The sequence below is a fragment of the Trachypithecus francoisi genome, unplaced genomic scaffold, assembly GCF_009764315.1.
Source record: "Trachypithecus francoisi isolate TF-2019V2 unplaced genomic scaffold, Tfra_2.0 Lachesis_group21, whole genome shotgun sequence".
NCBI lineage: Eukaryota > Metazoa > Chordata > Mammalia > Primates > Cercopithecidae > Trachypithecus > Trachypithecus francoisi.
Window position 1 is genome coordinate 37,691,884 of NW_022681467.1, and position 19,213 is coordinate 37,711,096.

General features: G+C 47.2%; 1 protein-coding gene across 6 annotated transcripts in view; it reads right to left on the bottom strand.

Moving 5' to 3' along the window:
- The window catches only part of LOC117068784 (receptor-type tyrosine-protein phosphatase T), a 123,413-nt gene that overhangs the window by 19,576 nt on the left and 84,624 nt on the right, over nt 1-19,213 (bottom strand). For all 6 annotated transcript variants that reach the window (XM_033186438.1, XM_033186437.1, XM_033186435.1 and 3 more), the window contains 4 exons: nt 18,843-19,016; nt 15,280-15,411; nt 2,536-2,661; nt 1,502-1,665 (listed from right to left, as the gene is read on the bottom strand). In XM_033186438.1, the coding sequence (XP_033042329.1) occupies nt 1,502-1,665; nt 2,536-2,661; nt 15,280-15,411; nt 18,843-19,016 (596 nt within the window). The remainder of the gene's footprint in view (nt 1-1,501; nt 1,666-2,535; nt 2,662-15,279; nt 15,412-18,842; nt 19,017-19,213) is intronic.

Genomic DNA, 19,213 nt, shown 5'->3' on the forward strand with positions numbered 1-19,213 from the left:
AGCTCCCTGACTTTCCTAACATGTGCATGTACCACCTGTTTGAGAGGGAGAATAATTAGCTGGTTTTGAAAAGATTGACCTCAATTCTGAGGTCAGTCAGATATTTTCAGTGCCTCCACTAGCTCCAGAAATATTTGTTCTGAGAAAGAGAAGACCTTGGTTCAAATTTCCTTTAACATAACATTTTTAAAGAGAGAGGCCTTCTCAATGACTTTTCCTCAAATCGTTGAAGTTCTGAGAAGCACAGTGAGTGGCTGTGAATCAAATATTTCACACACAGCTGTTATGGCTGCAGATTTGCTTTGGGTGTGAGACTTCGTAGAACCCTCTGTGGTCACTCTATACTCCTAGGATAGATTCTGTGACACTTGCTCTTTTAAGTAATTACATTGACAACATTTGCGTATTTGCTACCATGACATTCTTGGTCATGTTGGCAGATAAAGCGTGTTTACTTTCTATTTCATGCCAAAGCACTATAGGGTCTGAAGACTGTCTAATTCCACATACCCATTGAACAGATGAGGAAACTGAGGCTTATAAAATTCAGTGATTTTCTTGACATTGGACACTTGTCAGCCACTGTCCTCTCGAGGTCCTGACCTCCACCCCGCATAATGACATCAGAATTCATTAGACTGGACAATGTCCATTCAAAGACAGGAGGTAAAGTCTGCAGTTCACCCCAGCAACGGGGGTAGAAACACAGCTGGTCTGGAGCTCACTGTGCCCCTGTGCATTAGTGTTCCCAGAGTCCTTCACATCTGTCTATCAGTCCCTCAGGGCAGTGCCTTTCCCTCATGCTCTTTTTGTCCTGTGATCCCTCTAAACCCATCGTAGAGAAGTAGGCATAGTAGACAAGTCCTTTGGTTTACTCAGAGACAGTGTGGGTTAATCAATGGCGCATTAGCTGAGAGGCCAGGGAATGCAAGCCATAGCCCCACCCTTGGTTCCTGATGACCCACCTTACCCTGCCTGCACCTCAGTTTTCTCACTACAAAATGATAATTATCTACTTCACAAATGGATAGAGATGATTCATTTAAAATGTCTGGATTAAGCTTTCATAATGAACACCTTCCCTTTTCTCTCCTTCTTTTTCCTTGGGAAATAACAAAGGAGGTTCTGGTCAGTGGAACCCACTTTGTCCTGGGTTTTCTTGTGACTATCAGGGCATATCATGCCTCTTATTGGAGAATGGGACTCACTTTATTATTGCAAGCATTGGAACATGGTCTGCCACCTCCTCTCATGTTTGTGGAAAGACCACCAGGTTTTGCATCAATCATATGCCATATATTAGTTCAGGACAACAAACTGGCAGCCCTGTTCCATTAAAGGATCATAATTCCTTTGAGTGCACTGCCACTAGCCTTGGAGGGATGTTGAGTTGTGGTATAGTCGGGCCTGCCTAGGACTGGTGTATGTGGCCAGCAGCATCTGCAAGGATGCTTTATCACCCACCATCCTATTGCCCTGGTGACACCTCCCTAGTACTCACAGGCAGTGGACCACAGTGCGTCCCTCCCTCCCGTCATACTGCTCCTGCCACTTCTCCAGTCGTCGGACCACTTTGAGCAGAGAGCGCTTGGAGGGGGGAGTGTCCCGGTAGGCAGGCCAGCCAATGTACTGGAGGTGCTGGACTATACGATAACCGTCCTGTGGCTGAGAACAGAGAGGCTGTTAGGGCTGTTCTGGTGGGGATGCCTGGGGACATGCACCTTGCAGATACCCTGGGGACTGCAGCATCATAGTGGAAGACAGACCAAGCAGGATCTAAGCCATGTCCTCATGGGGAGAGTCCCCATGACTACTTCTATTCCTTCGTGCACACAGATTCTCTTGCCATGACTGCCCTGAACCCCTTTTGTACCTAAGAAACTCCTACTCAGCCTTCAAAACCCAATTTAAATGTCCCTTTTCTTTCTTTAGGAAAGCCTTCCCTGACTGTTGGGCAGAGTTCTTTCTCCCTGAGGCTCATGTGCCAGAACATGTCTCACTTTCTCAACAGGCAGTGAACTCTGAGCTGGGGGGCAGGGGAGGTGCTGAGCTCCTTTCATCCTGGGCCCCAAGTAGTGACCAAAACCGTGTTAGTTAGCAACTATTTCATAGATTGCTAATCTGCCCCTCCCGCCTACTACTCTGCTCAACCCGTGAATATCCTCATGGAAGTAAGTAATCACTTTTCATCTAGGTGTTGGCAGTGCCTGGCCCAAGGCTTATGCGATCCAATCAAAGGCTGCATCAACTCATGCCAGTACAGAGACACAGTGGGGAAGAAGTTTTGTCTACACGGCAGCAAGTGTGTCAGGAAACAGGCAGATGGCAAGTTGGATGTCGCTCGTTGCATCTCTATGTGTTGGAGTCATTGCTGAGTCTGGAGCCGGAATCAGCACAGGCATCACTTCCTCAAGGAAGAAATTATCGGGAGAGCACAACACAGACTCTTGGCTGGCTCAGCGGGATCCTCTCTCAGCAGCCTCCATCTGTCTTGGGGAGGAGGGGCTCAGCAAGCAATGGTGGCCGTGTACTTACCCGGGCCATGTTACAGATGCGGAATATTCTGTGGATGATGTCCTCGTCGATGTCTGCGGAGACAAACTCCACCTGGATGGGCCCGTAGCACCCGGAGGTCTTCTCAGGCCAGTACTGCATACAGAACTGGGATAAGGAAAGAGGTCACAGGGGGAGGTCAAAGGCAAGAGGGTGAGTATCAAAGTCTCATTTATCAACAAGCTTTTCTTTCTTTTTATTTTTTTGAGACGGAGTATCACTCTTGTTTTCTTGTTGCCCAACCTGGAATGCAATGGCACAATCTCGGCTCATTGCAACTTCTGCCTCCCAGGTTCAAGTGATTCTCCTGCCTCAGCCTCCTGAGTAGCTGGGATTATAGGCGCCTGCCACCATGCCTGGCTATTTTTAGTAAAGATGGGGTTTCGCCATGTTGGCCAGGCTAGTCTTGAACTCCTGACCTCGAGTGATCCACCTGTCTGAGCCTCCCAGAGTGCTAGGATTATAGGGTGAGCCACCGCTCCCAGCCATCACCAAGCTTTCCTTATGGCTGGCAGGACACATTGACCAGAAAGGTAGAGTATTACGTAGGAAATTAGACTCAGTTTCCCCTTTAGGGAGCAGCCACCCACTTTTTCTGGTGTTGAAATATCAAGGCTTTGAGCACAGAAACACTGGGCTTACAAATCTTTGCTATGCTGATTTCAAACCATTTGTTAGGTTTGCTGAACCTGAGTTTCCTCATCTGTAAAATGGGGAGAGTAATATCTACCTCTAAGCCCTACTGTCAGGATTAGATAGAACATGCTAAAGAAAGGACAAGTACAATCTAGTTTTCTTTTCACCATGCAAATCATGGAAAATCTTCCTCATTCCAGGAAAACCTTCATAGGGTTCATTCATGATCAGATCAGAAGTAGTATAAAAAATATAGGGGTTTGACCTCAGGCAGCCTTGGTCCAAATCTGGGCTCTGGTGCTTACTAGCTGTGCAGCCCAGGCCTCAGTTTTCTCATAGGTATAGTGGGGATAATTATGCTTACTTTGCACCAAAAGTTAATGTCACATGGTGCTAACAGATCTTGCCTGTGATTTTTTCTATTTATCTGGAATTGGAAATTAGAACCTACAGCTGAGAGCAAAAGGCAATGATTGACCTTCAGTTTGAGACAGTGGTTCTCAGTTGGAGGCTGTTTTGTTTCCCAGGGGACATCTGGCAATGTCTGAAGACATTTTGATTGTCACACTTGGGGGTTGCTATGGGCATTTAGTGAGGAGAGGATGCTACTAAACATCCTGCAATGCACAGATTAGCTCCCCCCGAGAGTTATGTGGCCCCAAATATCCATAGTGCAGAGACTGAGAAAACCTAGTATAAGATCTTTTTTTTTTTTGAGATGGAGTCTCACTCTCTTACCCAGGCTGGAGTGCAGTGGTGCTATCTCGGCTCTCTGCAACCTCTGCCTCCCGGGTTCAAGTGATTCTCCTGCCTCAGCCTCCCAAATAGTTGGGACTACAGGCACGTGTGATCATACTGGCTTTTTTTTTTTTTGTATTTTTAGTAGAGACCAAGTTTCACCGTGTTAGCCAGGATAGTCTTGATCTCCTGACCTCGTGATCTGCCCACCTTGGCCTCCCAAAGTACTGGGATTACAGGTGTGAGCCACCACACCTGGCCATAAATTATTCTTTAAGCTTCAGGGGTCATCGAGAAGAAGAGATGGAGGCCGGGTGTGGTGGCTCACGCCTGTAATCCCAGCATTTTGGGAGGCCGAGGTGGGTGGATCATGAGGTCAGGAGTTCAAGACCTGCTTGGCCAAGATGGTGAAATCCTGTCTCTACTAAAAATACAAAAATAAGCCAGGCATGGTGTCAGGCACCTGTAATCCCAGCTACTCAGGAGGCTGAGGCAGGAGAATCACCTGAACCCAGGGGACAGAGGTTGCAGTGGGTTGAGATCATGCCACTGCACTCCAGCCTGGGCAACAGAGCAAGACTCCATCTAAAAAAGAAAAAAAAAAAAAGAAGAGATGGATACCTTGCTTCTTGTATCTTCGTCTCTATTGAGCCACTAGATAACTTTAGTTGAGGAGAGAATGTTGTGGTAGAGGGTGGGGTGTGTGTGGCTGCAGAGAGGAGCAAGGCATGCTCCCTCCAGTTCCTAGTTCCCAAGGGGCACAGAGATGGACCCTGCCTAGGTCTACAGATCCCATTGCTGGGGTACAGAGGAGAGTCAAGATTGGGGCTGCAGGCTCACTGGCTCACTGAGGACCATGCCAACATGAAGAAAGAGGCCATGTGTTAGACCCTTCATCGGGCGGTTGCCCTGAAGATATAGCCAAGATTCCCAAAGACAGACCCACCAAGGCTTCTGAGAGCAGTTTGGGATTGAGTCTCATCGGGGGGCCTGGGTTCAGGCTACCCCAAGCTTGCAAATAGGAGGCTAGATTGACAGAAGTGACCCACCCCCCCTACAGGTGCAGGGTTTTCATTGAAGGGGGTGCTTGCTCTCCACTCTGTGTATGAAGAACAGCCGTCTCACCCTTAGAAGTCACATATGAAAATATCTTCATTCTTTTCTTCCTCTAGAACTAGAATTATAAGGGAAGAACAGTGAGCAGGAAGGATGTAGGAGATGGAAACTCATGTTTCCCACCTTCTTAGCTGTGGAAATCCCAAGTTCTAGCTTAGGAACGTTCACCTTATAGCAGCAGCTGGCATACTATTGCCCACAGACCAACCCAGCCAGCTGCTTATTTTTGCATATAAAACTTTGCTGAAACACAGCTACACTTATTCATTTATGTATTGTCCACAATTGCTTTCTTGCTTCACCCACAGAGTTGGGTAGTTGTAACAAAGACCCTATAGCCTGCAAATCCTGAAATATTTCCTATCTGTCTCTTTACAGAAGAAGTTTGGCAACCCCTGCTTCACAGGGTTGTTCTGAGGATAAAGGACATAATTCACGTAAATAAAGCCCTTACCACAGTGCCAGGCATGGAATAAACATTTACTAAATTCCAGTGATTCATACCATTATTGAACCCATCAGTACTCAACAAAAATAATAATGGTAATAGCTATCATATATAAATTTGAAGGATTCTTCTTATCACCCCTCATAAATAGCATAAGTATGCAAGGTTAAGCTTCAGAATGCAATGATGCCTTGCTTTCCTGGCACCTTCACTGGGGGTTAACCAAGCATGGTGAGAAAGGAGCTCTGAGTGTGTGTGTGTGTGTGTGTTGTCGGGGTGCTGGTCACAGAGGCCTCTATGGTTGGACAACCATCTGCTGAGCTGTACAATAATGACAAATCCACAATTTGAACTTCATTTCTCTTTGCCATTGGCTCTTCCGCCTTGCAACCTTCACAGTAATGAGAGACTGGTACAAATAGGTCTATGGTTGGTCAGAGAAACCAGAATTAATCAGAACTGCCCATTAAAAAAATAATTGCCTTTATCACCTGCACTGAATTTAGTGTTCCCAGAGTTTGGCTGTGATCCTGACATGCGGTGCATGGATCCAAGGTATCAGGGAAAGCCTATTACCCCCAATATCTTCAGTCTGGAGAGAATGTGGAATGATTTGTCTCTTTTAATAAGATTTCTAGACCAATTTCTCAAGCTAATAGATTTCTACTATGCCTCAAACAAGACTCCTATATTTCGGGACACTTCTCTGCATTCGATTTTCTGGGTCACTCTCTCATAATGCCCAGAGGGCTGGGGAAGGTTACAGGCTTTTCTAATCCTTAATCAGAGTCATCCTTTCACTTGGGCGCCCTAATTTGTGAGACTACAGCAGCAGCAGGATGGGTGACATTCAGAAGGGTGATGTGCTGGCAAATGTGGTATTTGAGCTGCTAGGGATCATCAGGGTCTCTCGCTGCAGCCCAGGACATTGCATATACTCTAGACATGGGAAATAAGAGAAAGAAAGCAGGGAGGCCACGTTTTCTCTTCCCACTGACCCTTTGGGGCTCAGAAATGATTCTCATCAACAAGAAACATCCTCTGTGGTTTAGCTCAAGACTGTCCTGGTGTTCAAGTGCTGTGGCTGCACCTGAATGGATGCCACCATTTTGGTTTGCTTATGTTGTATAGCAAAAGGTGGGAAAATACACTGGGGTTTCTGGATTCCAATCCTGGCTCTATTACTTTCTAGTTGAATGGCTTGGCTACATCTCTTAGCTTTTCCAGTTTGTTATGAGTGGCTGTGAATTTTAATGTCTACTCAGCATAGGGATCTGTATCTACCAAGCACTCAATAAATGTAAGCTGTGATTATTAGGCAGTATGGGGGAGGGTTCCTCAAAACAAGATGGATAAATAGAAGATTTTTTTTCTCCACTTAGTAGCTCTTATGAAAATTTCTCTTTAGGATAATACCCAAAGGACTGCCCTTGTGAAAATTCTGCATCAGCCAGCTTGGGGTAGCTGTGAAGATGAATAGCATCCTAGATATGTGATACTGCATGTCAAAAAACAGAGATCTGTAGGTTGCTCTGATGAGCTGAATGACCCAGAAGATAAAAGAGGAAGGTTGGAATCATTGTAGAACCAATGAGGTATAAAAGGCAACTCAATGTGTCACATAACCCTGCTCCTAACCTCTAGAATATTCCATACATTCATAATAGCATGTAAAATGCATACTGTGCATGTATTTCTTGCAGAAACCAGCAAGGAACTGAGCTTGGCTTCCTGGCTCACAAAGACATGGAACAGAGATCACAAATGTGAGTGGAGGAGCCAGACTTTTCATATAAGCACGTAAGCATCTGCGATTTATACAACTCCTTGGTTTCTTAAGGCTCTGAAAATGTGAATTCTAGGAAGCCTACTTGCTTCTTTAAGATCATGAGAACCTAGCTGACCTGAAAGCCACACTAACACTCAATGCAACCTTGGCATTTTCTTCCTTAGATGGAAAACTTGTGAAGTTGGCTTATCCAAGAATAGATTCAAATTCTTCAGCCAAGAGTCTAGACCAACTGACTTTTTCCACCTCGTTGCCTAGTAAGTACTCTCTCCTACCCTTTCTTTTCCAATGGTCTGAGGGTGAAAGGTGAAGGGAGGGCTTTACCACTGCAGATACATACAGGTAGTGGCGATGAACACACCGGGGAGAGGAAGTCAGTCCAGTTGTTGTTAATGATTTAGAAATAATCATGCTTCTTCCAAAAAAACAGAGGGGACTTTTGATGTCTTTTGTCAGAACAAGTTAAACCAAGCAAAATTGTGAAGCCTGTGTGGACAGCTCTGGAACAGCTGCCATACATTATTCCACGTAGTGCTCTCCATAGTTGTTTGGGCCATGAAAAGATGTCCTTGGGGGGTGTAAGTTCATGCGTGATATATAACAAATACAGAGGTAGCCTCATGCGTTAAACATGTTTTTCTTGCTGAGGGACTCAGAAAACTTGTTAGTCACTGGAATAGACATGCTCTGATGAGTTGAATGAAAACTAGCATATGGGTCTATTTTTGGAATAAACATTTTTAGAGCATATTTCAGTACACCTTAGTTATGCCTTTCTTTAATTAAAAATACTTTGATAAAATGGAAAGGCCAAGTAATATCATAGTGTTAGAAATGAAGGACTCTATTTATTAAGGCCCCTGTGACCCAGAGTGAAGAACTCGATCCCAGGTCACCTAAAGGTGAAATGAATTGGTATTTTTTTTTTTTTTTTTTTTTTGAGACGGAGTCTCGCTCTGTGGCCCAGGCTGGAGTGCAGTGGCGCGATCTCAGCTCACTGCAAGCTCCGCCTCCCGGGTTTACGCCATTCTCCTGCCTCAGCCTCCCGAGTAGCCGGGACTACAGGCGCCCGCCACCTCGCCCGGCTAGTTTTTTGTATTTTTTAGTAGAGATGGGATTTCACCGTGTTAGCCAGGATGGTCTCGATCTCCTGACCTTGTGATCCGCCCGTCTCGGCCTCCCAAAGTGCTGGGATTACAGGCCTGAGCCACCGCGCCCGGCCTGAAGTGGTATTTTAAAGAGAGAAATGTAAGTTTCCTGAATTGGTTTTAAAATTCAACATCAGTGATTATAAAACTGGCTTGGATACTATGTCCAGTTAAGGAAGTCAGACTGTGAGTGAAGGCATAAAGAAGACAGGGACAGGGAAACAGAGAGAGGGAGAGAGGAAGAGAGACGGATCGATTGATCAAAGCACATTCACACATCTCTCCTCAATGTATCCTCCCAATAGTCCCGTGAAGTTCCATAATGCAATCTCCATGTAGTGGGTGGAAACTTACTCTTATAACAGCTGCATCAGAATTTGTTTCTGGGAAGGAAGGGTTGGAGTTTAGGAATATACCTACAGAAGAGTCTTGGGGATGGGAGGCATGGCTCAGAGCAGGTTTTAGAAAGAGGTACTAAGGAGATGGCTGGATTTTGCAGCTTAAGAAAGGAACAGTTTTGGGGGAGAGGATGGGAGAGGAGGTAAACAGGGGAAGAAAATGATTTGGGCAACAGGGTCAGGTGAAGATATGTTACTGCTAGCGAGGGTTGAGGCGGCAAGATGGGGCTTCAGAAGGAGGATGTGTGATGTTCAACTTTAAGTCATGGGCATTGATGGGATCCGAAGCTCATATTGCTCCGACTAAAGCCTCAGCTGAAACTTGGAAGTGAACATGAGAATACAACCCCCTCAGAATTATCAGAAATATTGGGGATGGACTTTGGGTTTTCCCACAGGATGGGGAGTAGGGAACAGAGCAAATTTTATTTAAATCTTCAAAGACAGAGTGAACTTGGCTAACATCTAGGTTATAATTAACCAAGGATAACATTAAGACTTGGAGAAAGTAAAGGACCTGGCTCAGGGCAACACAGTGAGTAAGTACCAAGGCTGCAATTTGAACTCAGGTCTCTTGACCCCAGACTTGTTATTTTACTGTTACCCCTACCATTCTGGTGGGAACAGAGACAGAGACACAGCCCCTTGCAAAGTCAGATCTGAGGCTGGCTGAGATGCAAGTTGGGTATTTTGCATATTTTGCTGGTGTGTTAGTTTTCACAAGCTCAGACTGAAAATGGGGATATTAAGAGTTGCTATTTGCCCTAGAGGCACAATGGCAGCAAGAGACATCTCTGAAATAGCACCCTGCTTTTCTCCTGGGAGAATGAGGAGCTTGCCTTTCTCAATTCCATGAGAATCCATCACAGCCCCCGTTGTCCTTGCACTCAGGCACCCTCACCTTTCCAAAAGGCTTTGCATCCCTGATCTCTCAGCTTTCCACAGTGGGAGCCTCAGAACTTAGCAACTCAGCCTTCATGTAAGTTGTAGGCTCTTGTTTTAAAGTAAAGAAACATCCCTGTATGCGCCATACACCAGGTGCCATAGCACATTCATAGGTCTCAGGGGTTAGGATGTGGACACCTTTGATGGGGCCATGATTCTGGCCACCATATAGCCCTACCCTGTGGCTGGTGTGGAGGATCTCCTGAGCTCTCTAAACAGTATGGTGAGTGTGGCATGACTGCAAGGAGGGCTTCTTTCTGATGTCTGGTCTCCATGGACTCTGGCCTATCCATAAAGACCACAAAGATGGAAAAGATCTTGTCAGTGCTGTTGGCTGTGATTGAAAATGTTCTGTCTGCTGCATCTGAGAAGTGACAGCATGCTTTGCTGGCTGGCGTGGTTCTAGGATTTTACCCCACAAATCTGACCACCGATATTTGGAGTCCTAAAGAGTTAGAAAAATCTGTAAGGTTGAATGCAAAAGTTTGAAAGCCTTTATTTTGAGCCCTCATTGATCATAATTACCTTTGAACAGCAACCACTGCAGAGAATGAAACAATATTTGGGGCTGACTGAGTGAAGTAGTGTAAGATTCTGAGCGGGGGCAGATTTGGCCAGCAGTGCGAAAAAAAAAAAAAGGCCCTGTGAGAGATCACACCCTCTTCTTATCTTACAGGTAGCCCTGCCCAATCCCCAAAATACGCCCTTATGGTTCCCAGGCAAACCACAGGAGGTGGCATCGGTTCTCTCAGGATTGACCTAGCAATGCTGAGGTCCTAAGGTGGACCTGTTCATGTTGCCAGGCTGGGCTAGCTTGGAGGCTGCCTTGGCATGAGCATGCAGGCAGACAGATGCTGATGCCACTTCAAAGATCCGCCCCTCCAGGTGCCGAGGGCGGCTTTTCTGATGCTCATGCTGTGTCATTGTTTATTTTCATAAGGCTCCCAGCTGCTGCGGTGATGATATTTATATCAATAAGTGCTCTATTCATCTGCCGGTTTCAGGGAATGCTTGCCAGCTGCATATGGCAGCCAACCTCAGGGTACTTCTGAGCCTGATGTTTTTGCATTTAGAATATCAGTTTTCAAACTCTGTACCAACATCTGGGCCTGAAAGATTCTTCATTCACCCAGGACCCACCCTGAAAGGGGGAGCTATAGCCAATGACCTTGATCTTTATTTCAAGGTTTTATATGTCCCAAAGTGAAGTTCTTTGAAAGGCACATCCTCTGTGCCTGAGCTCTGGTTTTGCAGAAAGGGATGTTGAAAAAGAGAAGAGCAAACAGTGTTTTGCCGGCCAGACTTCACACCCAGGCTCATGAGCTGAGTTCACTGTTTTATTTCTTCAGCCAAAAGCATAGGGTGGTGATGCCTTCGGACTCCAAAACTCTGCGGGGAATGTTCCAGAACTCTGTTTTATGAGAATTCATTCATTTTTTATAGTTATCTCAGTTTCTAACCTTCTAATCCTTGGAATTATCCTTCATTCCTCTTTTTTTTTTTTTTGACAGGGTCTTTCTCTGTCACCCTAGGCTAGAGTGCAGTGGTGTGATCACAGCTCTCTGCAGCTTTGATCTCCTGGGCTCAAGTAATCCTGCCTCAGCCTCCCAAGTAGCTAGGATTACAGGCATGGACCACCATGCCCAGTTCATTTAAAATTATTTTGTAGGGCTGGGCACAGTGGCTCATGCCTGTAATCCCAGCACTTTGGGAGGCCAAGATCAGCAGATCACCTGAGGTCAGGAGATTGAGACCAGTCTGGCCAACATTGTGAAACCCCATCTCTACTAAAAATACAAAAATTATCTGGCTGTGGTGGCTCACGTCTATAATCCCAGCTACTTGGGAGGCTGAGGCAGGAGAATTGTTTCAACCCAGGAGGTGGCAGTGAGTTGAGACTGCACCACTGTACTCCAGCCTGGACAACAGAGTGAGACTCCATCTCAAAAAAAAAAAAAAATTATTTTGTAGAGACAGGGTGTTACTGTGTTGTCCAGGATGGTCTTTTACTTGTGGCCTCAACTCTTGGCCTCAAGTGATAAGTGCTAAGTAAGATTACAGGCACGCCTGGCCCTTGATTCCTCTCTCTCTCTCTTATTCCATAGTCAGTCTATCTGGATGTGTTGTTGGTTTTACTTTCAGAATCCACTCCATTGCTACCCTCTGGTTCAACCAACCTCATCTGCCACCTGAATTATCACAGTAGTCTCTTGTCTGTTCTCTCTGCTTCCATTTCAGAAACCACTCTTCCCCATCCTTGCACCAACAATCTATTCTCAACACAGCAGCCAGAGGGATGCTTTTATTAAAAAAGGGAAATTATGTTGCTCCTCTGCTTCAAACATGTGCATGGCTCTCTGTTTCTCTGAGAATGAAAGCCCAAGTTCTTCTATGTCTTCCATGGCCCTCTGACCTCACCTTCCGCTGCTTTCCCCACAGTTGTGCTGCTCTGCCACTGCTCTGCCCATGGCCTTTGTGCTGCTCCTCAAGGGCACCAGGTGCATGCCTACCCTGCAGCCTGGGTGCAGGTGTTCCCTCTGCCTGCGATGCCCCCTGAGAGTCACATGGCTCACTCTCTCACCTCCTTCAGGTCTGTGTTCAAATGTTTTCTTCTCCACTCCATAGGGCCCACCTTGACAATCCTATTGCAATGACATCCTATGTCCCAGATCCAGCGTTCTGATCTTTACTACCCTGTCCTCTTACCTTTTTCCAAACACTCGTGTCACCTTCTAACTTATAATTGAGCACATTAGAGAGTGTGTGTTGCTTATTATCTCTCTCCCCCTTTAGAATAGAAGTTGCATGAGAGATGGGTATTTTTTTTTATGCCTCTCTTTGTCTGTGTTGCTCAGTGATGCATTCCAAGCACCTAGAATAGCTTCCAGCAAATAGCAGATGCCCAACAAATATGGGTTGCCCGAATCAATGTGAATCAATGGACTCTCTCTGGAACGTCTCTCACAGGCACATCCCAAGGTGTGCTCAATTTCATCCCCTGCTCTTCTCGCAGCCTTCCCCCACCTTCCTGCCTTTCATATTTTCACCAGTTACATCCCCGGATGCCTAATTGCTCAGACTCAACATCCTGCCATTATCTACAACTTTCCTTCTCATTCACCTCCCACCTGCACCTGCTCCCTAAACCTTGTGGACTTAAGCCTGGAAATGTTTTCATGATCAATTCCAATCCTCTCACCTCCTGGCCACTTCTGCAGTTCAGATAACTACCTTTATTTTCTGCATATTTGCAACATTCTCCTCCCTGGTCTCCTGGTTTGCACGTCTTTCCTCCGGCTTGTTACCTGCACTGATCCCCAGACCTGGCTTTCTTTTTACTCTTACCTTTTTTTTCATTTTTTAAATTTATTTTTTAAGAGATGGGGTCAGCCAGATGTGGTGGCTCACGCCCGTAATCCCAGCACTTTGGGAGGCCGAGGCAGGTGGAACACTTGTGATCAAGAGTTCCAGACCAGCCTGGCCAATATGGTGAAACCCCATCTCTACTAAAAATACAAAAATTTGCCAGGCATGTTGGCACACGCCTGTAATCCCAGTTACATGGGAGGCTGAGGCATGAGAATCGCTTGAACCTGGGAGGCAGAGGTTGCAGTGAGCCAAGATTGCACCACTGCACTCCAGTCAGGACAACAAAGAGTCAGTCTCGAAAAAAAAAGGGAGATGGGTTCTTGCACTGTCACCCAAGCTGGAATGCAGTGGCGGGATCATAGCTCACTTTAGCCTTGCAGTGCCCAAGCAATCCTCCTGCCTCAGCCTCCTGAGTAACTGGGACTATAGACACACAGCACCATGCCTGGCTTTTTTTTTTTGTAGAAATAGGGTCTCATGGTGTTGCCCAGGCTGGGCATGAACTCCTGGCCTCAAGCAGTCCTCCTGCCCTGGCCTCCCATAGTGCTAGGATTACAGGCATGAGCCACCATGCCCAGCCTCTAGACCCAACTTTCTAACAGGAACCCTGGCTGTGTTATACCACTGTTGACCCTCCAGTGTTTCACCTTCCTGCACAGAAAGTATTTCTAACTGTGCTACTCCAAACTCCAGTGGTCCCATAAAGGACCAGCCCCTCCAGGGGCACCAGGAGAAAATGAGAGAGCAGTGTGGGTGGAACCCCAGGCTCTGCCTATTGCTTCATCATGAGCAGCTCTTGGTCATTGCTGTTTCGTACACTGGGCTTGCATGAAAGCTTTTATTCATAGAAAGGATTCTGTTGCTTAACAAAGCAAAAGTCTGAGGCTTGCTATGCTGCCAACCAAGATCCAGGCTCCTTAGCCTGGCACAGGGAGCTCTCTGCAAGCTGGGCTCTGCTACATTTTTCAGCCTCACTACATTCTTCTCCTCCTGATATTCCCCTAAGCCCCAGCCACACTGGAACATAAACTGTTCTGCAAATAAGTCTACGTATATTCTTCCCCTGCCTCACCTTTGCCTGTGCTGTTCCCTCTGCCTGAAATGCCTTTTCCCAGTGAGTTCAGCCTCCATATACCTAAAGCTCCTCTGCCTTCTTCAAGGCCAAAGTCATCTTTTTGAAGTCTTCCCTCACCCTCTGGGCGGAATTAGTTGCTCCCTGCTCCTGGCCAACACAGCACTTCGCTGCTGACCTCTATTATAACAGCCACACGAGGTTGGGACAATTTGCTCATCTGTCTCTGGAGCAAGACCATGAGCTTTTGCAGGGCTGAAACTATAGCTCGGGTCTGTTTAAAGATTTTTAAAATTCCCATCCAAGGCCTGCACAAGGCCAGCGCTCACATAGGAATGCGATGTTACTTGAAGTTTTATTCAAGGCAGTGAAAGGATAGATTTTTAAAAATCTGAAGGACTATTCTCACCTCTTCCACCCCAGAATGGCTGCCCTGGCATAGGGGTGCATTCACTGCCTTGAAGAAATCTAGAAACTGTCCCAAGATACATGTCCTGTGTCCTGAATATGGGGATATGCTATAGGCACGTGATGCTAGGAGCTATCAGACCAGGAGCTAGCAGACCAGGAAGCCTGCCAGGACACGAAGGTCAACCATGAGGAACTGGGGCTTGGTGAGGTGGTCAGTGGGTAAAGTGTCCAAGGTTCAAGTCCCAGGCTCTGTCTGCACAGGCTGCATTGCAGAAGGGGAAGGGAGGTGAGTGTGGCCAGGCATCTGGGTATTATTCAGGGCTGCAGGTGCTCAGTGCTGGGGGAGGCAGCCTCCTGGCTCTGCAAGATCTGTGTGCTTTGGAGCAAGACAATAATCAATGCTTGTGAGATGGAGCAACAGAGTCTGGTCCTGGGTGGGGAGCTGGACAAAGCCCGTAGGCAAGGGGAGTCTTTGCTGGAGGTCTGGGGGGTGACAGGACCCTCTGTAGGCAGCAGAATGGCTTGCCTGATGCTCATGGCCAGACAGAGCTTATTACAGGACAGCTAGTGGCAGGCACTGGCTGTTAAGGGCTCTCCCTCCAGGTTTAGAGTATGGCCCCCCGACCCACCTAGGGCTTGGCTCGGCCTCCTCCTACCTGGGCAGTGTCCATCTCATTCAGCATCACCACAGAGGAGCAGTTGTAATCAAACACCAGCCTCCAGAAGTCTGCCACGGTGTTGGGTAGAGGGTGCTGGGTGACCACGAAGGCGGCAGGTTGCTTGTGGCTCTGACAAAGGAATGACACAGGCTTTGTAAATTACACATCCATCAGCGATATTCTGATGATGATGAGGCCCGGACTGAGGCCAGAGGCTCCCGAGCCTGCCAAATAGATGATACAAAGCACCTGCCTGTTCTTTTATCTCTCCATGCCCTGGCGGCAAAGGGGACCTTCTCATAATGAACACATTCTCCTCCAAACCAAGACATTTCATTAGGAAAGTGTCACTGGGATGGGATTATCCAAATAAATTATTTATGCCTTGAAGCTCAGCAAATAATCATAATTACAATATGAAATGAAAGATTTCAGATGCAGATTTGTTGCTCTGCTGGTCAGGACACCTCTTGGGACATAAGGGATTGGCCGTGTCTCTGTGCCCATGATGCTGGGGGAGGTTTTGGCCTGGCTTGAGGCAGAGATTCTCCCAAAGGGGCAGGCTCCCTTCTGCCTCCAGGCTGGAATGAGGGGCTGAGCTGGCCTGGCAAGGTAGGTACTGTGTCCTGTGAGTCAGCGGGGCAGTGGAAAGTACACCTGTGTACACATGTATTAAGTCAGGTCAAACTGGGGTTCAAGTACAGCTTTACCACTTGTAAGTTATGAGTCATCCAGCTGTCCGTCCATTCACCCATTTATTCATCCATTCATTCATTCAGACTTCATTTGTAGAGTGCTTTTTTTTTTTTGGCAGATTGGGTAGATTGGGCGCTAAGTACTGGCAAGTTATTAGATGATTCCAAAGCTCATATTCTTCACCTGGAAAACGGAAATCATAAATCCAAAGGAATGATGTCACACAGATTGAATGAGATTTGCGCGTGAAAAGGCCAGCAAGCAAGAGCGGGAATGTAAGCCTACTGGCAGGGCAGAAACACCCCTGACTTTGTTTTACGTCCTTGGCATTATTGCTGGCACATGCTAGACAGTGCCACTCCAGCGAATAAGACAATAAACTCAGTCCCATGTTGCAGATAGGGAAACAGAGGCCCAGAGAAAATGGCCTGGGGGGTCTGGTAGCTTCAACCAGGGCCCTGTTTTCCCCCCACCCTGAAGTCATGTGTTTGAAAAGATTGGGGAGATTCTCCACTTCATCAGTGGCTCATGCGCTCGATATGTGTTCTCAAGAGATGGTTTCTGTGGGAGTCACAGCTGTTTTCAGTGGAGTTACAGGGCAAAGACCCTGGAAAAAGCAGGACAAAGCCTTGCAAACATGGACGTCGTGCATGCATTGTCGGGGGTTCTTCCAAGGGTGGTCTCCTGGCCAGTAGAATTTTCAGAAGAGGGGTCTGGGTGGACAGAGGCAAATAATTTATTTCCCAAAAGCCAAACTCTCTAGCCGTAGACGGCATCGTCTTTGAGCCATTTCCAGACATGGAAAAACATTGAGGCTTTGAGAGTTAACAGACTTGGAGCTCCAATCCTTGGCTCCCATTTCTGAGCTAGTTGACCTTGAACAAGTGATGAAAATACTCTGACCCTGAGGACCTCATCAGAAAATGGGGATGAGAACACCCACATGCAAAATGGGACAGTGCAAGTCCAGGGCCCGACGTGGTGCCCAGCACTCAGTGAATGTTAGTTTTCTTTTCTTTTTCCCTGTCTCTGTGATAAATGCTCTATTAGGCCAGCACGCCTGACAAAGCCTTATCTGAAAATATGTTCGAGATCCGTGCTCCTGCCGGGTTTCAGGGATCAGCCGGCAATCCATTTCATGGATAACATCATCCTTTACCAGGGGAAACATTAAAAATTAACCCAGAGGACTTCATATTTTTCTGCTAGGAGCAAAGCTGCTATGGTTACCAGATAATGCACCGACTGAGCTGGAATACAGATAAGGAATTTTTTTTTTTTTTTTTTTTTTACTATAAGAAAGGCAAAGGCCCCAGTGATGGCTCACGAGAGAAATGCCCTGTGGACAAAGAGAATACAATCAGCCTCAGAGCTTGGCAGAAGGCATTTGACTCCAGGCAGTATCTAACCTATTAAGTAGAGGCCAGGAGCTTGTTTGATCTTTGCCTGGATGAGGAAGGCAGGGAGGGGGTGTTGGGAGAAGTGGGAGACAAAGCTAGGAGGAACTTGGAAGTATGGGTGCACCCGTAGACCCCATTTCTCACCACACACACACAATGCACACTTACATGCACACATACACATACATGTACTACTCATTGACTTTAGAAGGCTCTACGCTAATGCCAAAGGTCTTCTCTCCACCTCTAGCTACTTGATATGACCAAGCCAAGACTCCCTGATTCTTACAGAGGATATAGTCACCCTGTGGGCAGACGCCAGGGCAGGCCACTAGAGAGCTGCGACAGGCATTGACCTTCCTGCCTCTAACACCCAGGCCCTTGGGGAGAAACTTCAAGAGGATTAGAGGTCAGAGAAGTTGTTGGCCTTGACCCCAGGAGAGAGCAGCTCATGTTTCTGTCTATTCTGGGTGAGATAGGAGGGCCACATGTAGATGGATGTGAACTCAGATGGGCTGGGGAGGGGAAGCTGGAAGAGCCCATGATAATCAGGCAATGGTATTCTTGGTTTTGAGCCTGAGGAGGTGAGATGTTTGCATCTTATTAGATCCAGCAAATTGCAGGGAGGCTCAAGAAATGAGTTCCAGAGTGTTAAGGAGCTCTACGTGTGGGCTGTGCCACTAGCTCCCTGGGTAAAATTGAGCAAGTCTGTTTCTCTCTCTGGCCTCCGTTTTCTCTGCTGAAAAATACATGGCTGGGAGTAGATGGTCTATAGTTCCTCCCTGCTGCAAACACCTGTACACCTTGGAGGGGAAGTGATATTCAGAAGTATACGAAAAACACAGGGGAGAAGCCTAGGCTCACTGGGCCAGGAACATGACCCTAATCCCAGAGCCGGGCAGGGGGCACTGCCCCTCACAGGCCAGCCAGGAACACGGCCTGCTTCCACCCCATGCTTGTTTTACTGCTTCCCACTACTTTCCCAATAACCATTTACTGAGCCTCTACTGTGTGCTATCCTCATTTTTGTCTCTGCACAGGAGTTATCTGGGAACCCTCATGGGAGTTACCAGAGGGCAGAACCTGTGTCTGCACTGTCTCGTGTTCCAAGGCCCAGCATAGAGAACACTTGCTTTACTACACTTCAGGTTGAGAGTCAGCTCTGTGGGGAATGGAAGGGGTTGCTAGGCAGGCCTGTAGCCTTGCCATGGAGTCATGGGAGTCACCTTATGCTTCTGGTGTGTTCCTTCTAGGCTCTTTATATGAGAAAAGGAGCCAAGAGCCCAGCTTGTGTCTAGGTTTGGACCAGAGCCTTCAGGGGAACAAAGGTCCTTAGGACCAGTAGATCAGAAGCAGGGAGGCTGGCTGGTGGGGTCAGGGCCCTGAGGTCCAGCCACCTCCACCTCAGGAAGAGTATTTGCTCTAGAATGTCAGCCAGGAGCTTTCTGCCCAGGCTCAGCTTACATCCATCAGTGCCGCGTTGATGTAATTGCTGGATTCTCCGTCCACCGAGATGAGGAAGGGCAGGCAGCGGTCCAGAGGCAGCACGTCCATGCTTCGATTCTTATCATGGTTCCGGGGCAGGAGCCCAATGCTGCAGTCCTCGGGCCGCACACGGGGTGTCACAATGTTGAGGGTCTGTGGGGCACAAAGGTGAATAGATAGGCCCTGCTCATACGGCTGCCCCTGAGCAAAAGAGACAGTGATGTTCCAACTCAGCCTAACTTGCCTATTTCCACCCTCCAAGTGCAGCCCCACTGTCCCTTTCCCAGGACCCATTTCTCTTCCATGGTGATGTTCTGTCCTCTCCCGCTCACTGCTACAGGGTGTGTGAG